The sequence below is a fragment of the Anarhichas minor genome, unplaced genomic scaffold (genome assembly GCF_050575085.1).
Source record: "Anarhichas minor isolate MPS153535 unplaced genomic scaffold, ASM5057508v1 ptg000027l, whole genome shotgun sequence".
Classification (NCBI taxonomy): Eukaryota; Metazoa; Chordata; class Actinopteri; order Perciformes; family Anarhichadidae; genus Anarhichas; species Anarhichas minor.
The window spans coordinates 6,359,371-6,383,634 of NW_027466473.1; the positions used below are offsets into that span (position 1 = coordinate 6,359,371).

General features: G+C 41.4%; 3 protein-coding genes across 3 annotated transcripts; 2 read left to right on the forward strand and 1 right to left on the reverse strand.

Moving 5' to 3' along the window:
- Positions 1 to 6,088: 6,088 nt before the first annotated feature.
- nherf4b (NHERF family PDZ scaffold protein 4b) lies at positions 6,089 to 9,041 on the forward strand (the record flags this gene model as incomplete). The annotated part of the gene is made up of 10 exons (XM_076102781.1): positions 6,089 to 6,129; positions 6,701 to 6,765; positions 6,856 to 7,067; positions 7,148 to 7,352; positions 7,456 to 7,592; positions 7,743 to 7,947; positions 8,039 to 8,235; positions 8,369 to 8,578; positions 8,698 to 8,913; positions 9,006 to 9,041. Coding segments are annotated over 10 exons (1,524 nt in total), but the record flags the coding sequence as incomplete, so codon positions are not given.
- Positions 9,042 to 11,930: 2,889 nt separating this feature from the next.
- atp5l (ATP synthase, H+ transporting, mitochondrial F0 complex, subunit g) lies at positions 11,931 to 13,989 on the forward strand. The gene is made up of 3 exons (XM_076101621.1): positions 11,931 to 12,089; positions 12,497 to 12,657; positions 13,786 to 13,989. The coding sequence occupies exons 1-3, from the start codon at positions 12,038 to 12,040 to the stop codon at positions 13,882 to 13,884; spliced, it is 312 nt and encodes a 103-aa protein (XP_075957736.1). The 5' UTR covers positions 11,931 to 12,037; the 3' UTR covers positions 13,885 to 13,989.
- Positions 13,990 to 17,131: 3,142 nt separating this feature from the next.
- On the reverse strand, positions 17,132 to 21,493 carry ftr82 (finTRIM family, member 82). The gene is made up of 7 exons (XM_076102365.1): positions 20,903 to 21,493; positions 19,170 to 19,265; positions 18,836 to 19,069; positions 18,247 to 18,406; positions 18,090 to 18,146; positions 17,827 to 17,895; positions 17,132 to 17,729 (listed from the first exon to the last, which is right to left on the reverse strand). The coding sequence occupies exons 1-7, from the start codon at positions 21,491 to 21,493 to the stop codon at positions 17,209 to 17,211; spliced, it is 1,728 nt and encodes a 575-aa protein (XP_075958480.1). The 3' UTR covers positions 17,132 to 17,208.
- Positions 21,494 to 24,264: the final 2,771 nt, after the last annotated feature.

Genomic DNA, 24,264 nt, shown 5'->3' on the forward strand with positions numbered 1-24,264 from the left:
GCTCCATGCAAAATGAAGGGCAGCGCTGGTGGTTCTGCAGGAACTTTGCCCTCATCTTCAGGCTCTCTAACAAGATGTCCCCATCTCTATTTAAGATAGGAGTCAATTAAGGGCCCACAGAGGAGCAGTCTTGCTCGGACTTGAGATATGTGCAGCAAACCGGGTCATGCTCACAAAAAGGTAACTGTCTCCTTCACAGATTTCTGACCGTTAGTGCTCTCCAGTGCTTTGGCAAGGATTTAGGCACAGATGGGAGCTCCGTGTCTTCCTGTGGCTGGGAGGATCCCATCAGGGATGACTGAGCGGGACTGACACATGGATCCGGAACCAGGGTTGAAAAGTCCCTTAGAAGCCTATTGGCTTGTCTCTTATTTTTCTCTCTCTTTCCCTCTCCCCCCCTCTCTCTCTCTCATTATCCCTGCTCTACTTTAAGAAGGGAGGGGTTATAACACAAACACACTGTAGAAACATACAGTGTTATTTCGCCACTCTTTCTGTCTGTCATTTAGCAGGTTCAAGTTCAATCACATTACCCCTCTTTCATTGTCACATGGGGATGGTTATATCACCACTCTTGTAAACTCGTAAATATTTCGTCTGTCTAAGTTGAACCATAACGCATGCACACATGCAAAATGCTTGCACATTCATTTTTTACAAACTCATAGTATTGGAGCCTAACCTTTGAACGTCAGTGGAGGGGAAGTTACTAATTGACTGTGCGTGGGCCTTTGCACCTTGCAGGCAAGAGGAAGAATAATTTGTCGCTGGTCACAAATACCAGTCCGAGGAGGGACCAATGAAATCATTTTGAATTAAGATCTGGATGGTGAGCTGCCCAACATTTGGACCTGTTGCTGTCTTTGCACTTTGATTAAATATATGTCTGAGTAGCTGCCCTCATTGTACCTAAAAATTAGCACTACTTTTAGGGCTTGACTTGGCTTGTTACAAATACTAGAATATATTCAAGTTACAACAAATACAGTTTTCACATTTCTAATTGATCTTATGTGTAATTTTAATGCAAATGGTCAAACTGTTTTCAGTGCATACACATTTATTTGGAATTTGTTGCCATCTAGTGGGCCGAGGCCTCAATTACTCATCATTGGTTTGGATACAGTATTAAACCAGCAGTGTGTGGGATTTAGTCTCATCTCGTGGTCTGGTTGCACAACAAGCTGAACACCCCTCCCCTCACTCCCCCCTTTCCAAACGTGTCAGAGAACCTACGGGGCCTTCAGGTGATGCAGAAATGTGAAAGGCTCTCTCTAGAGCCAGTGTTTGGGCTGCTGTAGAAACATGGCAGTGTGTTAGGCTGGCACGCAGCGGCCGGACTTCGGAAGCAGGAGGACGGACACAGAGAGTACGTGTAAACCAACCAGGTGTTTATTTCACCGACATAAACAAACAAATACATGGCATAACTCTTTCAGGGAGCACGGGCAGCATGTGGTCCTGGCAGCGACAGCACTAGATGTAATTATGGCAGCCTTATATAGTCTGCCACTAACGAGGACCTCCACATCACTGTAAGATAGGTGACTCTGCCCCTTACTCTACAACACAATCCCCTAATCTACAACAAATACATTAAAATGGATGCCTAACATCCTAAGGTCAATTATCTCTCTATTGTGGTAAGACATCACCATAGAGATCATACCCGGCCCGAACAGAGGATTACATTTTCCTACCACCCCTCTAGTAATTACCACATGGTACCTTCCCGGAACTATAAAATGGTGCTCTTGTACCCTGGGCACTCTTTTAGGACAAACACCCTGGAGAGGAGACACAGCAGAGGTAAGTGCTTTGAACATGCAGGTTATTTGACAGCACTATTAATACATTCAATCATTTTAGTTAAAGATAACCAAACTACTAATATGTTTGTCTACAGGCCTGACCTTCAATAATTACTCCTGAGACCATATCAGAACTGTATAATAAACCTTCAACTCTGTGTGTGAGTCTCTTATTGTCTCAAACAGTCCACAAATGCCTGCAATGGAGAGGGTCTTTGTCACACAGTGCAACATGGCGGACTCTGTGAAGAGGACCAACTCCCTTTGTAGATATGAAGGGCTCATTCTAGACTAACCCAAACACAATGAGTCTTAATATTGGGTGATTATACACGAATGAAAACATAGTTCTATTCACACACACTGGCCCTTTAATGTGTGTTTTATGTGTGACATTATCATCAGAACTGTATTCTTTGGTGCAGTTTAATGGGGGACAACTAAAAGTCCCCTATCAATGAATGTCTATACCTCATGGTGGTATTAGTACACAGAGTAATGTCATTTTCTGGCAGTAGATTATTCAGGAGATGCTGCACAGTGCCACCTGCTGGGTCTATAAGACCGTGCACGCGGGGTGGCACTGCTACCAGCAAGCTTCTCTTCAACTTCTGTGACTTTCTGACCAAATCCATGTATGCAGTACTTCCCTAACAGCATCTGAATTGTTGCCATGCTCAAAGGTGGCAATGCCAGTTTGACTCAAGTTCACCCTGAATTGCAGCATGCTCTCCCCTCACGAACCTCTACTCGTCATTGTTAGTCATTCCAACTCATATTGGTCTAAACTAAAGTAACGACTACAATCTGTATGAACACTAAAAAATGCATTTCCTGCAGAAAATGAGTTGGAATGCAGAAAGCTGAAATCAATTGCAACAAATCTCCAAGACCTGAGTGCCTGTATGTGTGAGAGAGAGAGAGACAGACAGTCTCGTCTCTCTCTCAAACACACACACACACAGAAACAGGTATTACATATTGAAAGATTTGAAAAGTAGAGAGCGGTTCCATAAAGAACTCGAAAGTGATAAACCAGGCAGAAACTTTTTGATGTCTAATCGACTGATGAGAATTACCTTTGAGTGTCTGAAAGTCACTGTTGGCCACAACTGGTGGTAACACAGGGAAGGTTCTACCTGAACAAACCCTCTGAGTCAAAAACTATATGATGTATTGATTTAATAGCTTCACTTTGACAATCTCAAGACTATCCTGAAGACGTAGACTTATAATTTGCGTGGTTAAAAATGACTGAAAAATCATAGTTTTAAAAGTCTCCACATTTGTTTTTTTGATCAAGACTTGAGGTGAAATAACATTACAGTCAATGAGCGAGCGGGGAGGGCTCTCTTGGTGCTTTGATCCAGATGATTTAAAAACCTGTTGCTTAAATGGGCACTTCATCTGAAAGAGCATAGAAATATCCACGTATTGATTGTTGATGAAATGTGAAATGTGTGAGACTTATAAGGGCTAAACTCTTAAATGTTTCAGTAAAACAAAAGAGCTGGATTCCAGAGTGATTGTTGGAATGCTGAATCAGCAAGTAAAGATACTGGAAGTCATCCCTTTGACCTTGTATCTCCTGTTTATCCAGATAAACATGAGGGCCAGCTGTTGAATACTGACTGTCTTTAATCTTTCTCTGAAAAATGCATCACAATGAACTCAAAAGATCTTCAATGCTGTGTCTCTAAGTGTGGCATGGCTTCCCGGAACCCTTTAAGTGAAATAGATATGACCAAGAATTCTGTTTTGATTTCTCAACACCCTCCTTTCCTCTGCGTTTCCAGTCATTCAGTTCTTAGTCGTGCTCACCATGCTCATCTGCACCACTCCTTCTGCTCTACCGACCGAAATATACTGTAAACCCCTCCTCTGTTATTTTTATTGGCTTGTTGGTCTGTTTGTGCAACTTGTCACCGGGGCTTTAGCCTTGACACCGACAATCAGTCCTGGGTGTAATTGTCGTGGGAACATGGCACCGATGTCGTACCCACAATTCACAGAGAGCTCTAACTTTTACAGAGTAACAAGAACAGAACAGTAGGGAACAACCTTGTGTGTTTCGGACTTACAGTCCTCAGTGCCATGCGATTCAGACCTTACGTATAAATGTGTGTGCTCAAAATTTCACAAACAGATTAAACATTAAGCCTGGTGTCCCTCGAAGGGAGGAGTCTCTCTGTGGTCAAAATAAAAGTGTGGACTTACAGCACTCCCTCTGTTCCATCCCTGTGTGGGAGACTGCCGACTAGATGGGAAAGAGACACAAGATGAGTTCAAGTGCAGGTAATATACGTAAAACCTTTCGATATTTCCTTATCTTTATTTGCCAGCTATCTCGTATGAGCCGTCTTACCCATGTTGTCCTTGAATTTCATCCTGTTTATATGTCTCATGCTTGTGCTATCTTTGTATTCTACTGTGCTGCATTCATGATCAAACTGAGATTGCAGTTAACCAACCATTGCATACATGTCTGATGAAATATAGATTTTAAATACAACACTTGATTTCCATTGCTTGGCTTGTTGAAGAAATTCAATCCATCCGTTCTGAAAGTGCTGAAAAGAAAGAGGAAAAAAGGATATTTCTAATTGTGATCAGCATTTACAAGTCAAAACTCTCATCTTATCAAGCTTCAGCAGCTTGTCTTTGTGTTTATATAGAGGACCACTATGCTCTAGGACATTAAAAAGATGGTTTATGGTAGGGAAAAGCAAACAGTGACCCATTTTCTGCATTAGCAGTCTGTGGTATAAGCTATTCAGCTACTTAGATGTGATGTGAGAGATGGAATTCTTGTGAGAGCAAAGACTTACTAATTGAGTTGCATTATCATAACAGTTGGTTTCTATGTTACACTGTGTCAGCGCAACACGGACTCAGTGTCACTGACACGATGAATTAAATAGATAAGCAGTGTGAGGACAGTGGCGGTTCACTGCGTCAGCTGTACTCCTGCTAACAGCCACAACATGGAGATGAGTAAGCATGAGCAAATTCAAGTGCGACAAGGTGTTACTTCTTTCAGACAGGGAAGGCCGACCAGCATTATCATATAGATTGAATGTCATAATGATCATCACTAGCAATGAACCTGGAGGCAGCTGCACATTGACATCCCCGTAGTCCAGATCTGGGAGCAAAGTTGCTTCAACAATCCTCTATCTGCAGCTTTTGTTTCAGTACAACAAACTATGCTTCAATAAGTTCATCAACAACCTTTCTACATATTTTAATGTGAATTTCTCATTAGACAATTGCCAGCATATTTGTATTCTGTGACTCTCAATGTGAAACAGTCAGAGTGGAAGTATATATATATATATTATTGTAATCTATATATTTGCATGTGGAGAATAGCAAGAATTGTGTTTTATTCTCATTAAGTAACAATTTAGTATTAACACGTGCATCTTGCAGGGCATTAAAGGAGAGTTGCAATTCACGGTTAATTGAACAGAATCAGAAAAACAGTATAGAACAATATCGTCCGTGTAAACGGGAATTTTACACTTAGACACAGAAGAGACAACCGCTTTTACATCAACGGTGAACAGGACAGGGCCCAAAATGGATCCCTGCGGCACACCACCTGGATATTAGAAAAGAAGGAATGAAAATTAATGAATAAATTGTTCAATAAATGTGCTAGTCATTTCCCTTTGTTTGTCTTTTAAACCCATGAACTGACAAAAACAGTGTTTTCGAGGGCTGAAGTATATTTTTCTCTGACAAAATAATCTCATCTAAATTGTTCTGATGCAATAATCCACTTATGTAAAAATGCTGACTGACTGCAGGCCTTGCCATGTTTTGATTATTTATCTGTCACATATTCATTGGATATTTGTAACGTTGAGGTTTTGAATGTTCTTTGATTCCCTCCCCTTTGAGAGAAGCCAAAGGCTAAAGATAATTACACAAAGTCAACCCCGGTTTTATGGCCTCTTACCTGATACTTAAAGTCAGCTGCTATGTCAGCCGAGGCTCAAACGTCAAATCTTGCTCTAAAGCTGACACCTCACAGTTTAGTAGACGGAGCCTCGCAGACGTTTAAAGAACTGTAAATTCAGATTAATATACCATCACGTGTTTGACAGTTAATGATCATGTCTGAAACCAGTTGCTAAATTTGCAAAAATCTGACCTGGTGTGTGTGGTATGAGTAGCAATATTTGTGTAAATATGGTAATTACAGAAATGTGTGGATATTGAATTTCACAACCTGAATGTTATGTTGCTGAAGCTATTAAATCCATGTGATATCTGATTTTCAAGGTTCGGTGGAAATCACAGGGTGGACAGAGTAAGTCTGCTTGTCCTTTCATTGTTTGCTCCAATGTTCATATATTTTGAGATGCGCTCATTATGTCAGTGTCAGTTCAAACTTAAACGTGGACACTATACTGCTAATAAAGAATCATTTTAAGATGACCAGGCACAGCGTAGAGCAGAGTTGGACATTTACCCTGAAAAACAGAATTAAACATTCAAGTATATACAGCTCGTCATCAACTTTGAAAATTGTTATTGGCTTGGCTTGGCATGATGACTTTTGGAACATAGTAATCTTTCAGACTTTGGGCCCAAGATAAGGCCTGCTGTTTACAGTTAAACGCTGTCGTTTCAGTGATAATAACAGGTGAGGCTGTGCCACTAACTTATTTATAAATTGATCCATTTGACCGATTACTTTCATTGAAATTTGGCATTTTTACGCATTATATGCTTAAACTTTAAGTTTAGAGGGTCTTAAACAAAAGTAAAATAGTGCCCTTGATTTTCTTTATTCCTATACCTACCAAATTACCACATTTAATCGTCATTAGTTTGCGACTAAAACCTCAGTCAAATGTCTCTAACTTCTCCTTTTGCAGTAAATTTACATTTAATCCTAAAGAGGGAATAGACAACCCAGTGATGGTCACCACAGAAGACGCAGGTAGACGCATTTCTAAAATATCTTCTGTGTACGAGACCGTGAGGTAACTCTGCTCTGACGTCACTCTGTCTCTGTCTCTTCCTGGCTCAGACTCTGTGTGGACACTCAGCCTGCGACTGTGTGTCCTTAAACAAGAGGAGGGGGAGTCCTATGGCTTCCGTCTGCGGGTGGAGATGGGACGCCAGGGTCACATCATCAGAAATGTAGTGTCAGGAGGGGTGGGGGGGCGCAGCGGCCTTCAAGATGGAGACAGGCTTCTGGAAGTCAACAACTGCTACGTTGGCGATGTCCCTCACGCTGAGGTAAGATGAGCTTCCTTTATTATCAAAGTGACAGAAGGACTGATTCTAACTGGAGCTGTTTCTTCTTTTTAATGAATCAGGTGGCTCGGAAAATAAGGCTAAGTGGACAGCAGTTATGTTTATTAGTGTTGGATGGGGAGCAGTATGAGCAGGCTGTGTCCCGAGGTCAAGACCTCCGAGGTCTGGCCAGAGCTCACAAGGGGGAGGGCTGCAAACCTCCCAGACTCTGCCACATCACCAGGGATCGCGCCTCAGGCCTGGGCATCAACTTCACGCCCGTGAAAGGTAACGCCGCCCCTGGTAATAGCAACAAGTCCAGGGTTCGAGATTCGATGTCCAACAGAAGGGCGTGTGTTTTTCAGTGGCTCCTCCTGTTTGTGCTCAGTAGGAGAGAGAGGCTGCTTCACTGTGAGCCTGGTCCCGGGAGGTGCAGCTGAGAAGGCAGGGGTGTGTAAGGGAGATCGCCTGGTCTGGATGAACGGAGCAACGGTGTCCGACCTCACACACTCTGCACTCAGCAGGATGGTACGAAGTCAGCCTGTTTTCATAATCAACATTTAAAAAAAAGTAAAGTCACAACTGTTTTGCTGTACTTTGTTTTGGTGTTTACCTTTACACGATTGATGTCATCATGACCAGCCTTGTCTAGCAGTCATGAATAACGTTCTGCTGTAGATGAAGAAATGTGGCGATCACATCACCATCTTAGTGATCGACGGTGAGAGTGAGAAGAACTACACGCAACAGAGGATGCCCATCCTGCCCACCATGGCGGTTCCACATGACCTACCTTACAGGGCCAGAACGCTACACCTGGTCTCCGGGCCTGAGGGGTTTGGCTTCCTCCTTCGGCAGGAGAAGGTGCCTTCGGGACGCACATGTGAGAGGACGAAAAGAGTGCAAAAGTCAAACAGAGGCATTCTCAACTCAAGTCGAACACTTAAATATCGGTGTGTTTTTTTTATTAATAGTTCATGTGCTGCGGAGGTTGAACAGCGGCAGTCCAGCAGAGCGGGCAGGTATGCAGGATGGAGAGCGGCTGCTGGAGGTCAATGGGGAGTCAGTGGAGTCACTGACGCATGAGGAGATTGTGGACAGAGTGAGGCTGAGTGGACAACAGGTCTCCCTCACCACCATCACTTTTCAGGGGCTGGAGTTTTACACCCAGGTGGGCAGCGCTTGCTGGATACATGTCTTTTCCAAAAGAAATTAATTCTTAATGATTGGAAACCATAGCTGAGCATGACTAACATCCAGATAAAGATCATCAGTCTTTACCATTTCTTTGCTTTATTTTGCAGTTGGGTCTGTCACCTCTTCTCTTTAGTGAGGATGGTGCTGATGAGAGAGAGAAGGAGAGCAGCGTATCTGCCTCTGCAGCAGAGCAGTCACCACAAAAGGAAGTGGATGGCTCGTGCAAGCCCAGGCACTGTTCTCTCCAAAAAGGGCCGTTGGGGTTTGGCTTTAACCTGGGCTGTTTCCCGCAGGGTCCTGGGACCTTCGTCAGCCAGGTAGGGATGAGATGCGACATTACCTTGTTACTGAGGCAAAAAGAACTAGAAGAGAGCAGGCCAGGATATTATTATTGATGGTCAAATGTGATGATAGATTTAGCTTTTTTTCCCTGTAGGTGGCTTTTGGGGGCCCTGGGCAGAGTGCAGGATTACTTGACGGTGATGTGGTGATGGAAGTCAATGGACAAAATGTGGAGGGGAAGCATGTGGAGGATGTGATTATGCTTGTGGAGAAAGGAGGACATTTCCTTTCCTTACAAGTCATGGAGAAGACTGGCTACAACAAGTTGAAGCAGACTGAAACACCTACTAGAGATGTCAGTGACAGTGAGGTACACAACTTTTAAAAAGACGTTATCTACCACATGATGTGTTTACACGTTTATCAATTCATCAGTGTCATATATCCTTGTTTGTATCTCAGCAGGAGGAAGACACATATGAAATATCATCTTTGTGAGCGTCAAAGACATTCTGAAGATATTCAACTATCCCATATTTCTGCTGAAGACAATTCAAACTGAGCTGATGAAGAAAAACTTGCCAAATATTATTATTATTACATTGGTCAAGATTGCTTTAATCAAATCCGGTTTTATAAAGGAATCCGAAAGATAAAATCAGCAAAATGAAACTGCAATGACGTCGGTTGAAGAAATGTTGTAATGTGTATTTGTGTAAGATATACAATTTTGGTACTGTATTATACATCCAGTGATGTAAAACATTTAGCCAACAATTGACACATTTGGCAGATCAGATGAAATAAAAAAAGTCAAATGCTTCACGTTTTAAAGGACCATAATCTATACTATATTTCTTATTGTGCAAATATGAATGGAAACCAGTGGCTTTGTAAAATTAGAAAGATATTTGTAGATCTAAAAAGTTATCATTTTGATCAGCAGTCATGTAAATAAAAACGGGTACTACCTTTATGTTATATAAAAGGGTTAATTGTATTGTTGTTGTTGGAATGAAGGGTTGTGTTTTACGTACAGTATTAAGTATAAAACATTAAATATAAAAACCTTGCAGAGTGTTTGTTTATTGAGAATTCAAAGCTAACAGCAAATATAGTAGTGAAGGGGAAATACAACATTATGTTGTGCAACATTTTATCTGTGTTTCTGAATATTCACTAACCACTTGACATGTTGAACTCTTAAATATAATCGAGGCGAATGCATAACACAAACACATAATCGATCCTTGTGAAAATAAAAGAAAGCGTGACGAGATTCAAGTTTCCAGACAAATGAAAAAGTGGGTATGTGCACAGTAAGTGTTTGAGCAAAATTTAACCATAACCCAAGATTTTGATGCAACTGATCTGACCTAATACAGTATATTATTATAAGTCCATTTGACCATGATATCATTTGGTGGTGTTGAGCTCTTTGCTGATTTGTGATCTGATAGATAGATCATTTAACACTGTAGACAAAGTGAGAATCAAATTGTATTGAAATTCTGGAAACGTTCAAATGCCTACGCCATGCAAATATATAATTTATAATGTTAATATTAATGTAAGTAACAATACTACATTTAACTTTTTAAGAAGCAGTTTTTATTTTTTATGCTTATGTGTTGCTAAGAAGATGGATCACTTAGGTATAGTTCCATCATTGTTCAAAGTAAAAAAAAAAACTTTATGATGTTAGTTTTAATGAATAAATATATTTTAAAATCAAGGACATTTCTCTGGCATTTCTAGTTTTCTGCTGTATTGAAAACGTACCGAACCGTGGCACCACTGTATCGTACCAAACCGAACCGTGAATTTTGCGAACCGTTACACCCCTAATACACACTGATAATGTTCACACACGCCCACTGAAAATGTGTGTGCATGCACTGAAAACAGGCACCCATGCACTGAAGAGGAGCACACACCAATTGGATTACATTGAGCAATAATCAAAGATTAAATTAGAAAAAACAACAGCATATCCATAAACTAACTATGACCACACGTGTCACAAAGTCACCAACACACAAGGCTGTGCCTTTTAATATTTTAACAATAATATCAAACATGCAGCTCTGGCTCTGTTCATTTGAACAGATGAGGGAATGAGAATCAATTAATGATGCCTTCAATTGACACTTAATGATAAACATTATTATTATTATTTGTTAATGTTGGGGAATTGTATTTTAAAAAGATGGATATTTTGATGATGTATATCATAAGTATATTTAAATATTTGGTTGAAGAATAAGACTCATACTGAAGATTAAAAAGCAAGAATTTCGTGAGAAGAAACTTAACCTAATTGAAAATATAAAGCTGTTTTCTGGTTCATTCTTTAGTTACTTTAGCAACAGAAAACACAACAAAACAACAACGCCAATAATTATTACAATAATAATAATAACAGTAATAGTACATATTATTATTATTTTCGTTATTGATATTGTTCCAGTATTACTAATATAATATATATATATCTCCGAAACAACTGTGTGGTTTATAATGAAAGACTTTTATCATAAGTTGCACATGAACAGCGCTTCATAATTGTTGTAAGAGGAGAAGAGCTGATGGCTACGCGCTTTTATGCATAGCTTTTACGAGACAGTTGCGATCTCGTGAGCTCTGGTCAAAGACATTTATTCTGCACCAAGCAATTGTAAGGACTTCAATGTTTGTGTGGACAAAACGATCAATAGTTTGTCGTAAACAGCATGAACGTATTTAATATGCATTGAACTATGTGCGTGATGACGCCCAGCAAAACATGGCTACATTAATCCAACATGACCATATTAGTGATCCAGTAGTTCAGTTCTCCAAAAGAGTTGTATCAAGTAGCTTTTCTCCAGAAGTTAAAAACTCAAAGAGTTATTGGCTCTGGTGATCCGCTCGTGTTCAGGTCCAAGTGTAGAGTGAGGAATCAGAAAGTTCTGAGGCCTTAAGTACCCTCGGTCGGGTCTGTTTCCATGGCATTTAGTGACTCGCTTGCGTGAGTGCGTGTATGTCATTGGGCAAGACAGAAAGAGAGAAATATTAATTATTTTCTCTTATATATAATACATTTTTTATTTGATTTATACTAGAGTTATTTTTATTTTATCTTTGAGTGCTCAATTACCATTACCAGTACAGCTATGAGTTGTAAACATTACCCGTCTCTGGTGGAGAGAGAGAGAAAGAGAGAGAGAGAGACATATATATATATATATATATATATATATACACATTAATATAAATGTACAGACCTGATCAGATCAGACCTGTCAGTAATGACACAGTCTCCTTGACCTTTACCTGATACCTCCATAATGATAAAACTGTAACCAGGAACCTCCCTGTCAGTCAAGAGAAGCAGGCTTTTTCTGCACAGGCAGTTGTGTGGTCAGCTAAAGTCACGGGTCCTTCGTGTGGAGGTGACATTCATTCGGCTAGCAGAAACTGGGGGTCCAGATAGCATCGACAAACACTTCAACATGGCACAGGCAGTGCAAAAACTGGTCGCTAAAGTACCTACCCTGCTCGGTGGTAAGTTAATTTATTGTATTATTTAATCTTAGCAAGTATTTAATAATGGGGACTGAATAGTAGGCAGTATAATCTTTATTGACAAGACGTAACGTTAGCTAGGCCGATGCTGTCAGTTACACTGAGACTCAGCCATCAATTGAATGAAGGGGATATAACGTTAGCTAGCTAATGCTATTCCACACAGAAACACTGAATTGAGATTCATGTTGTTTTCCTTTGTCTTACTAAGTTGATTTTTTAGCTAGCTAGTACGTGCTATTTGTGTTGTTTACACCCATTAAGCATAAGCCAGACAACGCTAGCTAAGTGGCTAAAGCTACCAACCAACATGCTATGAGCTAACTGTAGCCGCAGCGTAGAAAAGTTGCACCAGACTTGTAATTTCAGTATTTCTTCTCCCGTAGCCGCTGTCACCTTCTCAAAACCTCGGCTAGCGACCTTCTGGTACTATGCCCGTGTTGAACTTGTCCCACCTTCCCCTGCCGAGATCCCCAAGGCCATCGAGGGGGCCGCAAACGTCATCAAGGGTTTCCAATCAGGACGTCTTGCTCAAACCACAGTGAAGGTGCGTGTGTTAATGTCAGGTAGACCTTGTTGTGTTTCTGTTTGTGTGTGTTTGTAAAGAGAACGTCTGTCAGTCTACAGCGATTGGTCAACATATATCATGTATATGTTATCAAAAACTATCGTGACATTAGAAAGCCCAATACAAGCATGTACTGTTAATTTATCAGGGTTGTAAGTGTGGACAGAGTGGACAGACTAAATTGCCAGAAAGGTTTCACTCCCTGCGAACTGTTAACAAGTAAGCGGTTTCTTTGAAGTGTCCTTCATCTTAAAGGTGAATGACTTAGAGCATTACCCTCTTACTCCTCGCAGACTTTAGCCATGCAAATTGTTTTAATTTGATTTGCCTAAGTTGGCAAACCTGGATACAACAGAGCACTTTAACATGACTTTGTGAATTATATATTTATTTTTAAAAGTTTCCGACACTCTCAGACCTTACCGAGAACAGCTTTCTCTATTAACCTGTGTTCGACAATGTTTTCTATTAAAGCTGTTAAAATCAGAAACTGTTTATTGCCAAGTACGTTACACATACAATAAATTTGGCAAGGTGATTTAGTGTGTAATAGTAGAACATAATTAAAAAATGGAAAATGTACAATAAAATATGGTATGTTAAAACAAGTATATTATTAAAGTGTCAACTGTATATTAATGGAGAAAAGATGTTATTTTCTTTAAATAGTCTTCTAAACAGACTATTAAACACTCGTGGGTGTACACAATGGAACATGTCCCGTACCCGAGTGAGAACTATCAGCTCATTATTTATCAGTCAGTGATGGAGGAAATTTGGTAATTCATGTGATTTGCAGGTCTCTGTAACAGCACACTGTGACCCATTATTGTCACAACTAAATCATTATTTTGTAGAAAAATGAAGACGTGAAACATGTCTTAAAGTTTTAACAGGCCAGGAGACCGTAAATATTTGTAAATCTTGGAACCTGGCCAAAGTAATTGTATTATTCTCTTGTCATTGATAGTCTGTGCTGTACAAAATCAAAACACGATTAAGCAATTCTCAAAGAAAATAATGACATTGACAAGATGGCTAATATCACATTTTACTTAATACATTTCTGCAGTAGAAAATCTAATTAAACATTTTGTTTCCACACAGGATGCTGTAAGGAATGGACTGGTGGCCACTGAAGTGTTGATGTGGTTTTACATTGGGGAGTGCATTGGCAAAGGAGGCGTCGTTGGCTATGATGTCTGAAATTTGGACTGTCATGCTTCTTTTCTTTTTCATTTGAGCATTGTATGCTCAACTTCCTGCAAGAATCCTGGGAACCAATAAACAGATATCTATTGTTAAGAAAAACTTGTTTTGTGACTCCTTTTTGAATTTTTTTTATAATACATGAATGTATTTGACAAATGTGTTTTTATTTATAGATTATCCATGTATACCAGTGGCGGGCCGTGCATTTTATACCTGGGCCTCCACTGCTGTCCTGCAGCTGAAACACCTCATTATGACGCCACAGCTATGGTTATTATTTGTTAAGTGTAAAAATGAAGCTCAACACCTATAAATACACTAACTGCAGAGTGCAGATACATGAATACGCCGAGAGTGTGTTTCCTCTCTTCTCTGACTGCAGCTGGGACTGCTGCGCACTACTGTGAGAGTGAGCGCTTTGGGGCGGCTCACGGCAGCACTCGCTGCTCGTTCACGACAGTGCAGAACGGTTTGTCACTAGTAGCTTTTGACAAAAAAGTCGCCAAGAGGGTTTGGAAAGTCGCCAAGTTGGCAACACTGGCACCGACTAAATGTGTCCCCAGCTCAACATTGGACATAACAATGGTTCCTATCGCATATAAAACCAAACAAAAATCCATCTTCATAAAAACAAGTTGTACTCAATAATAATATATAAACAAGCATGTTAAAGCTACTGCAGATGTAAAAACAAAAGCAGTTCACTTACCAAAGCTGCTGTTCACTATTTAAAGACAAAGTCCATCCTCCTTTCTTTCATTATAAAGAGTTTAATCTCACGGTTGTTCAGTACATCCGTGCGTTTTAGTTCCAGTAAGAAGTCTTTCTCGATTCATGGACGCCAGTGAAGACAGTCGAGCCTCCCCAGTTGTATTTCTTGAATACGTTTTAATGCATTTGAGGGCTAAAAATGTCCGCTCGACAGAGGCAGCAGATATTGGGATTGTCACCGCCCGACAGGTCACGCTAGCCCACTGACCAATCACGTACTTGTAGGCCAGCTAGAAGGCTCTGACATGTCAAAGAATATGCCCAACATGTCAAACTAAAGATCTGATTGGTTGAAGACTATGACAATCAACAATATCGTCCTCATTCACTTAAACTGCAAAGGGATTCACTTGTGAGTCTGCAGGCCTCGGGCCTCTGTTCTTACCTAGAGACACAGAGGTGAAATCTGATTGGATAAAAGCTCTACTTAAAACAAGCTGCACTGGAAACACAGCAACTGAGGAAGACAGCAGCTGTGCAATGAGAAAATAAGCTCATGGGGAAAAAAATGTATAATACATGTAGTGTATTTATGAAAAATTATAAAATAGCTATAACTGTGATTCTGTTTAGGCCAGCAGAGAAGGCTTTGCTGGCCCTGACGGCCCACCACGGATGTATACACAGTGTAATAGTCCTTTTTCTCAGAGGACATTTTGACGCACCACAGTAGGAAATGCTCAGGTGTAAATAATATAACTTGTTTGGCTGGTTCAGGAGCTTGTTCTTGTGGGTGCTACTTGCTCACTGTTGGACAACAGAGACTTTGCTTCTGGTATTACTAACAACTGTGCTTTTCCCACTAGTTAAAATGTCCTCTGGGGAAAAAAAGGCTTTCACCATTAGACAAAGTCAATGTGTCACTAGGAACCTCCAGTGGGTTTCACTTTATGTACCAGTATGCACCTGGAATATCTAATTGCAGTCCTGTGAAAATGGGTCTGCTGTGAAAACCAGGAGATGTTTGAAGAAACCCGATACTGTCCTGTATCTTCACTTGACTGTGTCACACCCCATCTCTGTCATAACGTTGGATTTGCACTTGTCTTGAACATGCTTGCACTAACAAGCAATGTAACGCTTTACATCCATAGATAAATATACACAATGAGCTGGTTTTAGATATAATTTGGTGTGAATGAGTCGCTGTTTGGCCAATTATACCAGCGTATGTATTGTAATACAGTATATTGCTCTCATATTGTGGATTTATGCAGAAAAATCCAAAGTGTCTTGATAAATATATCTGAAGTTAACATCAGATTTTCTGAAAGCCCATTTTCTGAAAGCCCATTTGAACAGAACACACCACAGTTGCTTGACGATTCATTTAATGATTATACCCACAGTAATAGTAACAGTGGTTATTACATATTTATTACAGTTCAGTTCCCGAAATCAAGCAACAGAGGGAGCTGTAAGTATCGTCAATGTTCAGGAGGTGTGAGTGCTGTAGTTTGTTTCAGAGCAGGGTGTTTGTTAATTCACAGATGTGATTAAAAACCAAATGGTTCAAATACCAGTTAAATACTTAAAAAGGACAAATTACATCTTTGTTGATACGGGTACTTGTGAAATTGTTTAGACCCTGCCTTTTGTTACAGCACAAACAAAAGAAAAGTAGCTCTATCTTCTCATTTAAATCCACATAATTTCTAATCCAATAGACCATTCATTTGGCAATATAGATATAACACCATCTGGTCTTTCTATATTCTTGTGTAGGAATAGATAAATAATCTCAACACCAACATGAATTCATTCATTTAGCTCTATATTTAGAACTACCAATGAATCATTTTGTTACAAAACAAGTCTTTTTGTGATATCAATTATACTCTGGTTGTCCATAGGTAAACACACATACAAATTAAATAAGGGTTAGTTCAAGTGAAAAAAAAAAACCCAGTAACAACTCTCAGCAACTCCGATAATATCAAAACATGACAAAATGAAATGAACATGAAATATTCCTTTGAATGTGTTGAAACCATAATAATACTAATCCTGATGCACCAACACGATTATTTGACTCATACAGATCACAAGGGTGCAATACATTTTAAATGACTTATGCAATGATATTGGCCCACAATGGACTGACCTATCATAATAAAATGTTCCTTATCTCAGGGTACATCCATTACGACTTATAATTACATCATCACTTGAGATATGCCGCACCCTTTATGAAGTAAATGGGTACAAATGTAATACCGACATGATATAATATTATCCAGCAGTTCTGATCAGATGCTAAAACACTTTATATTGTACTTGTGTGATTAAGTAGTAATTATATATTTCAATAATGTCTTAGAAAACATATGAAAATGTGATTTGAAAGCACAACGCAAACTGTAATATATGTGATGTGTAGCATTAAAAAAAAAGTGTATACACATTGGATGATATAACTTCATTAATGTGGTTTGGTACAGTTTTAAAATATTGCAAAAATATATATTCCAAAAGCACTGCTGTATATTATGAGAAACACATGGAAGATACTTTCAGATTTTCAAATGAGAGCTTAAATATCGGGGTTCACTTGACATTGCAGATCTTGACTGAGGTTCCAACTCCGAAGCCCGGATAGAGGGGCTCAACAAATGTGGTCTCAAACCTGTGCAGGAGGCTCATGGAGTTGCCTATGCTGTAAAATGCCAGCACGCCCGCAGAGTGGTCCAGGTACACGCCTATCCTCGGGGAGTGGGGGCCGCTGACGGCCTTGTCCACCCGGTTGTGCCAGGCGGAGTAGCCTGTGTCGGAGCAGAGCAGACTCCAGGATTTGTCGTTGTAGCCCAGCAGACACAGCGAGCCTTTGCCCTTCCGGCTGATGCTCCTGTAGGCCACCCCGATGGAGAACTCCCCACTCCACTCGATCTCCCAGTAGAAGCGGCCTCCGGACAGGGCCTCTCGGCACAGCACCTGGGCGAAGCTGTCAAACCTCTCCGGGTTGTCTCCGTAGGGCTGCAGGTCCCTGGTGCGGATGACTTTTCTGTTGTTGTCAGAGACGTACAGCTCCTTGTAGGCTGTGATCGGGTCCATTTTCAGCTGGCAGAAGTCTGTGGAGCAGAATCAAGACATTTTCATAATGTTTAATTGGCAACCAAATTGTGTTGGAGTTCAATAGTCTTCAGCTCAATACACCCAGATACTTACATTTCACAAAATCTGCTCTGCTCTTTGGCTCTGGAGGAGAAGAAGGAGTGTTGTCCACCATTTCTTTGCCTGCACGAGAAGAAGCACTGCGTTAGGTCAGTGTGAACCGCATACACCCACACACATGCCTTTAATTCTTTTATCCATGTGTAAAGACTCACTTTGTGGTTTGCCTCCTACGATGAATGGCGACTACATTGTCAGCTTCAATAATAATTAACCTCCTACGTGCTTATACTGCTATAGGACGTGACAACACTCACCTCTGCTCCTTCTGTCCAATGTTCGACTTTCTGTGGTGTACACTGGCACCTCATTCACTGTAAGACAGAACACATTCGTATTTAGCACGATATATTGTGTTGTTGTTTTTCTCCCTATCATGCAGAGGCATTGTGTATTCTGCTGCTTAGGTCACACCTGACTTGGAGATCTTAAGCAGCTCCTCTTTGCCAAACTCCTCCAGGCGGTCCTTGATCTCAGCCACAGCTTTCCTGACAGACCCGAAGGAGAAGTCAGGGTTCACCGTCACTCTGGGTATGAAGCCGTCATCGGTGGGGGTGCAGAGGTAGTTGAAGTTCTGATGGGGAAAGAAAAAAGAATTGTTGTGACAAGGACGAAGACTACCATCAATGTGATCCATGTGAGGAACTGTCAGAGTTGACTAACTATATTTTTCACACTTGGAACATGGTTTTAAAGTGTTTAAAACACATTACTTCAGAGGCTGATTCATAGTAAAAGGGTTGTCCAAAGATGGGGACATTTCTGTGCAATAAGCGGTGCTATTAACTCTTAAATTGCTTGTTTAGAAATGCTTACACCCAAAGTGATACAAAGGACTTAACATGTCGTAATACTGTCATCGTAATCATGAACAGCCAGCGTAAGAAGGGTGTATATCTTATTAAAAACCACACCCATACACTAATTACTTAACCTTTTAGCACCAAATCAGACCTCTAGATGTATTTCTTCTCCCAACAGTTGCTCCAAAGCTGTTACTTACCTGCAAAAAGTGGATGTGGTCGTCAGTGCTGTACAGCTGCTTGAGGCCGGTCTCCTTTTTCTTCAGTTCATCGATCTCTTGTTCCAGCCGCTCGATCAAAGCCTCGGCCTGGTTGAAAGCAGCCTTCTCGTTGATACCGATCAGCTTGGTCACCTCTGACCTCATCCTCTCAATGGAGCGGATCATGTCCTCGAACATCTTCTGGCTCTCCACCATGGCTCTCTGGGCCGAGTTCTGGACAGAGCACCCCAGGTGTCAGTGGTATACAGAAGACACCGGTGTACAGAACATCTTACAGCCACTGTCTGTCTTTTGCATGGAAATACATTCTTACCTTCAATGAATCCACAGAAGTCTTCAGCTCGTCCAGCTCCTTTACCCTCTCCTGGCATTTCTGTTTAATCTCAGCTTGGGAGATTCCCAAGAGTTTCTGCGGAACAAAAGGCACATTACACACCCATCTATTTCACTGTTTTGTTTAGAGTGCACTCCCATGCTGACTGGCTTTTTAAAAATGTATTATGCAGCAAAGTTGATCATAAAAGTCGCATTAACTCAGATTTATAAGACGTAGTTGAATGTCCTGCTGTTTTATTGTGTGAGATGTAAAGCCCCATATTTGTTGGTTCAGTAGAAAAACATTCTTTCTCATCAAAGAATATCTTGGGAGGCCCTTCAGCAGGTCTAATAAACCCCGCTCAAAGAAGCTTCTTAATACTGCTGGCTTTTATCTCGGAGGGAGAGGAGGGTAAAAAAAAAAATCTGTGCTGGAATTCTGATCACGTTAGGAATGTCAATCTACCGCTGCCTGACTGTTAAAGAGATGTTTCAAGGTGCACGCAGCACTGACACACAGAATAGAGGGGTTTCTAATTCAGCTTTTACTCGAGCCCACCAAACCATTCTTCAAGATAAGCTTGAGGAATGTGGGGAATCTAGGGGGGGGGGGGGGGGGGGGTGAACATGAGAGAGTGGGGGGGGCGCGGGAGACGGAGTGAGACGTGTGAGACTCAGGTTGTTAATCTTTGGATGAGAGAAACCAGACTCCTAATACTGTGAAGAAAACAGTGGGATGAAGTATTACCCCATCATCATTTAGCCTGCATGGCTCATATTAGTTTGTTGCACTTATTGTATTCGTATTAGTTTGTTTCTGTACTTTTGCTCTGGTTTATGCTCTTAGATGCTTAAAAAAGGAGATGCACTTATGACTTCTGGTGACTAAAGTTCTCTTGAATACCTATGTTGAATACACTTATTGTAAGTCGCTTTGGATAACAGCGTCTGCTAAATGACTGTAATGTGATGTCATGTAATGGCTGCCATAAAAACACACCTAAATTACTCATAAGGAGGATCCAGTTGCCCTGAATGCTGCAGATTTATGCTGCAGTATCTGTTGACTTATCTACTCTTCATCCCTTTACAGGCAATGTGATTGGTGAGTCATTTCAATGTGCATTGCCGTGGTTACACCGTCGCGATTGGTTGATTGCGAGGCGTTTGCAGGCCTCGACTCCCTGACATTCCAGTATCATTACAGACCCCCACTCCCACAGGTGGGAACCAGTGCCGCAGAGGGAAGTCAAGAGAGAGTTTCTGTGTGTATCTCTCCCACAGCTGGAACACCGTATTCTCTGAAAAGCAGCTTTCAGAGGCGATAACTGATGTTAGACACTCCCCCGGCCTCCCCGCAGCTAATCAGAGAGCTGGATTTGTTTTGGCGGCGAATGCCTGCCAGTTTTAGCTGATAACGTCGGTGAAATGGGTCAAAGTACAACTGCCAGTTGTAGCGCAGGGGCAGGGGCAGGGGTTGGGAAAAACACTGTTTGCTTTAACTCAAAACCCTCCAGTGACTGTATAAATCAAATGTATCAAGCACATGCCTCATTGTTTATCTGACTGTGAAACATATTCCAGTTGAATTAGGAGAGTTTCAGCTTGTTGTTTCTCTCATGTACTGAACACACATGAAACTTTCTGACATGAAATCACACTTTCACTCTCTGAAAAGCTGATTGATGTCTGTTTTTCTTCTAACAACACTAGTTATGAAAAGGATGTTACCTGTTTCTCTCCCCTCTCTGCCTCAGCAGAGACAATGTCATGGCCCCTGTGTTCACTGACTGTGCAGATAGCACAGATACACATCTGGTCCGTTCGACAGAAGAGCTCCAGGGGCTTCTGGTGCTGCGGGCAGATCTTCCTGTCCAGGTTTCCCAGCTCATCCACCAGCTTGTGCCGCTTGAACGTGGCTGACTCGTAGTGTGGCTTCAGGTGCTTCTCGCAGTAGGACGCCAGACAGTTAAGACAGGACTTCACAGCCTTTAATTTCTTCCCGGAGCAGAAGTCACAGGGGACGTCGCTCGGTCCGGCGTAGATGTTGCCCTGGGACGTGTTGAGGTTAAGGTTGAGGCCGCTCTTCTTGATCTTCTCAGCCACCATGCTCAGGGTGGCGTTGGGCCGCAGCACCGGCCTCTGGGTGAATGTGATCTTACACTGGGGGCAAATGTAAATCCCTGTGTAGTCGGCCTCGTTCCAGTAGCCACTGATGCAGTCCATACAGAAGCTGTGGCCACAGGGGATAGCCACGGGGTCCTTCAGCAGGTTCACACACAGGGAGCAGCTGAAATAATCTGGAGACGTGTGGTCAGCCATCGCGATGGGCTCCAAACACAGTCAGACCTGCGGGAACAGACAGAGAGTGCCAGGAGCAGATAGAGATTCCGTCGAGTGTGCCTGGGAGCCCGCCCTCAAGAGTGTGGTGCAGCCTGCCAGGGACAGGACCTACTTGTATTTCTGAATTCCAGAGGTTATTGATTGAAAGCAGACAAGGCCCTCCCCCTGTGCTGTGAGTATATCGAGCCCTGCCCAGTTCAGATAAACAGGTTGAGCAAGGAGGGAGAGGGAGAGGGAGAGGGAGAGGGAGAGGGAGAGGGAGAGGGAGAGGGAGAGGGAGAGGGCAGAGTGAAAAAAAGTGAATGAATGAAATGTAAAAAGCACACCAAGTGGAAACTAATGTGCCAGAAAAAAGAGCTTCCCTTTTGCTCGCAGTTTCCTTTATTCTCAGATTTCTCATGTGGCTCATCCGCGGGTGAAGTGTGCGCACAGTTCTCTGCAGCTGTATTTCCTCCTATTGTTGTTGGACAGAATCGCCATTGTCTTAAACCGGTTGTAGTCCGACAAACATAAATGCAGCCTAAAGTACTGTAGGAATTTCAGGGACCACCCAGTGAACAAACGGAGACACTCTGAGCAGAGTTTCTGAGCAACTTCAAACATCAGGGAGGTTGCTGCTCCTTTTCCTCACCAGAAAACCTTGTTGATTTTAACTTGCTGCAGGCTGTTTGTCCGAGAGTTGCGGTATTTACACTGTGTGCAGTCCGACCGGTTTGGCTACACTTTCACAGGTCAACTGTAGATGTGTGGATGTTTGAGCGGCAGGAAAGAAAACGTTGAGACACCAAACGGAAACACACGTGCACGAGCGCGCGTGAAGAACATTCCTGTCAGTTCCAGGTGTGTTGTTACAATGCATGGCCCACATATTTGCGTTCACGCTTCATCACAAGTTATGTTGCATTTTTTTTTATTCTTAAAATATCCCTGTCATGGTTACTTGTGGGTGTAGCTGGGGGGATGACTCACTGTGCATCATAACATGTCTGCTGACATCATAGCATCTCATTAGCATTTCAAATAGACATACTGGTTTCTACCAATACCACTGTTTTTTGTTCAAGAGTCACTACTGTGAAGGAAAATAGAAGTTTCATTAAGGCGGAGTTTTAGCATTTCCTGCCTGATGCCGAATCATGTAGCAATAACAAAAAGTTAATTAAAGGTTGCAAAAAGTACATTGGCTGCACCCTCGATTCATATCATGACTTCATACACTCAGTTTCACCTCTCCATATTTGGTCAGGTTTCTGATAAGCCAGTTTTTCCTTCCTTCCACCAGAGTAAAGGAAGCGCTCTCTGCTTACAAATGAACTAGCTGTTAGTGGCCAGGGCCGCTACCACGGGAAAAACACTTTGATTCTTACTCTGACTTTACAGAAAGTTTCTTACTCATGATAGAGAAGTGACGACCATACAGTGCACATGTGGCCGAAATGTCTATTGGTATGGCATGGTAATGTATATGTTACAAGACACTTTAATACGACTTAATAACAGGTTTCTCTAAAAAGAGTTGCATGCCTGTTACAAGTCCCGGTGTTCTTCGATGAAGCAGATGTCTCCACAGTCACCTGAAGCTCAGTCCAAGTCCAATTCGAGGAGAGAGGTCAACCTGCTTTCTGCAGGGAAAGTGCATGAGAACACATATGGCTTTTTGATTAAAGGAAACAAGGACCCACTTCACCGAGCGCGAGTAATAAAAACAGGAAGAAACAATAATCAAAATGTGTTCTGGGAAAACACATTTGCTGATTCTGGTGGATACACAAAGGTGAAGAGTACTGAAACAGACACAGGCAGAATGTGAATGGAAAGGCTGCACACCACTAGCAAGCATCGCCGACACCACAACGTCTGCTAGGAGAAGAGCAAAAAGCAGCACATGTTGAGTGTCTGTCATGGCCGTATTCATATAAGTATGTCCTAAATAAAAAACTGGACTGATCCCAAAATATAACTTTATTAAGGTGTCATGATAACAATATGCAGATTTGACATAAAATACAAAATAGCTTGGTTAGATTGTGTGTGGGAAAATATGAAATAAAACAATGAATAAATATTAGTTTGATCTAAAAGCATTGCAGTAGGTCTGGCACAATGTGCACGATAAGCAAGTCGGTCAGCCAAACTGAAACTTGAACCCTTGACGGATATTCATTTGATCATGTTTGCTCTTAACTGATATGAAACCAATACTTGGGTTAGTGAAATATTGCCCGTAGGTGTGGAGAACTATTGAGCGTCCACTGGCTCAGATATCAAGGTGAAGTTTAATAAGTGTAGGCCAACAGGTTCTTCTTCGCCATAAAATTCAGATATGGAAGCAAAGTCCATCCCTTGGCTGAAAACAGGGTTAAAGGGCCGGCTAGGTTGGTCGAAGAAAACACAGTAAAACCGAAAGTCTTTTAAGAAGGGAGAATGCTTTGCAAGACAATAAGAAAAAAGTCTCAATTAAATTGAGTGTCAGTTTAGAGGCCTGTTGAAGTGCCATTTTAAATGCTACTGGCGTAGTTGGCAATCAGATGAGCATGCAAGTCACAGTGGCTCAACCATTTTCACTGGTCTTTTTGTCACTGTCATTAAAAATAGATAGCACTTACTTAATTCACAGGATGTGCAGTGAATATTAAATTGGAATATTAACTTTGTTAAACCGTGAGATAAGAATAGAAATCATAATAAAGTCATTCTTGCACGTGTAACATCACCTAGATCGGTGACTCGAGGTCTTTCGAAGGTTAAAA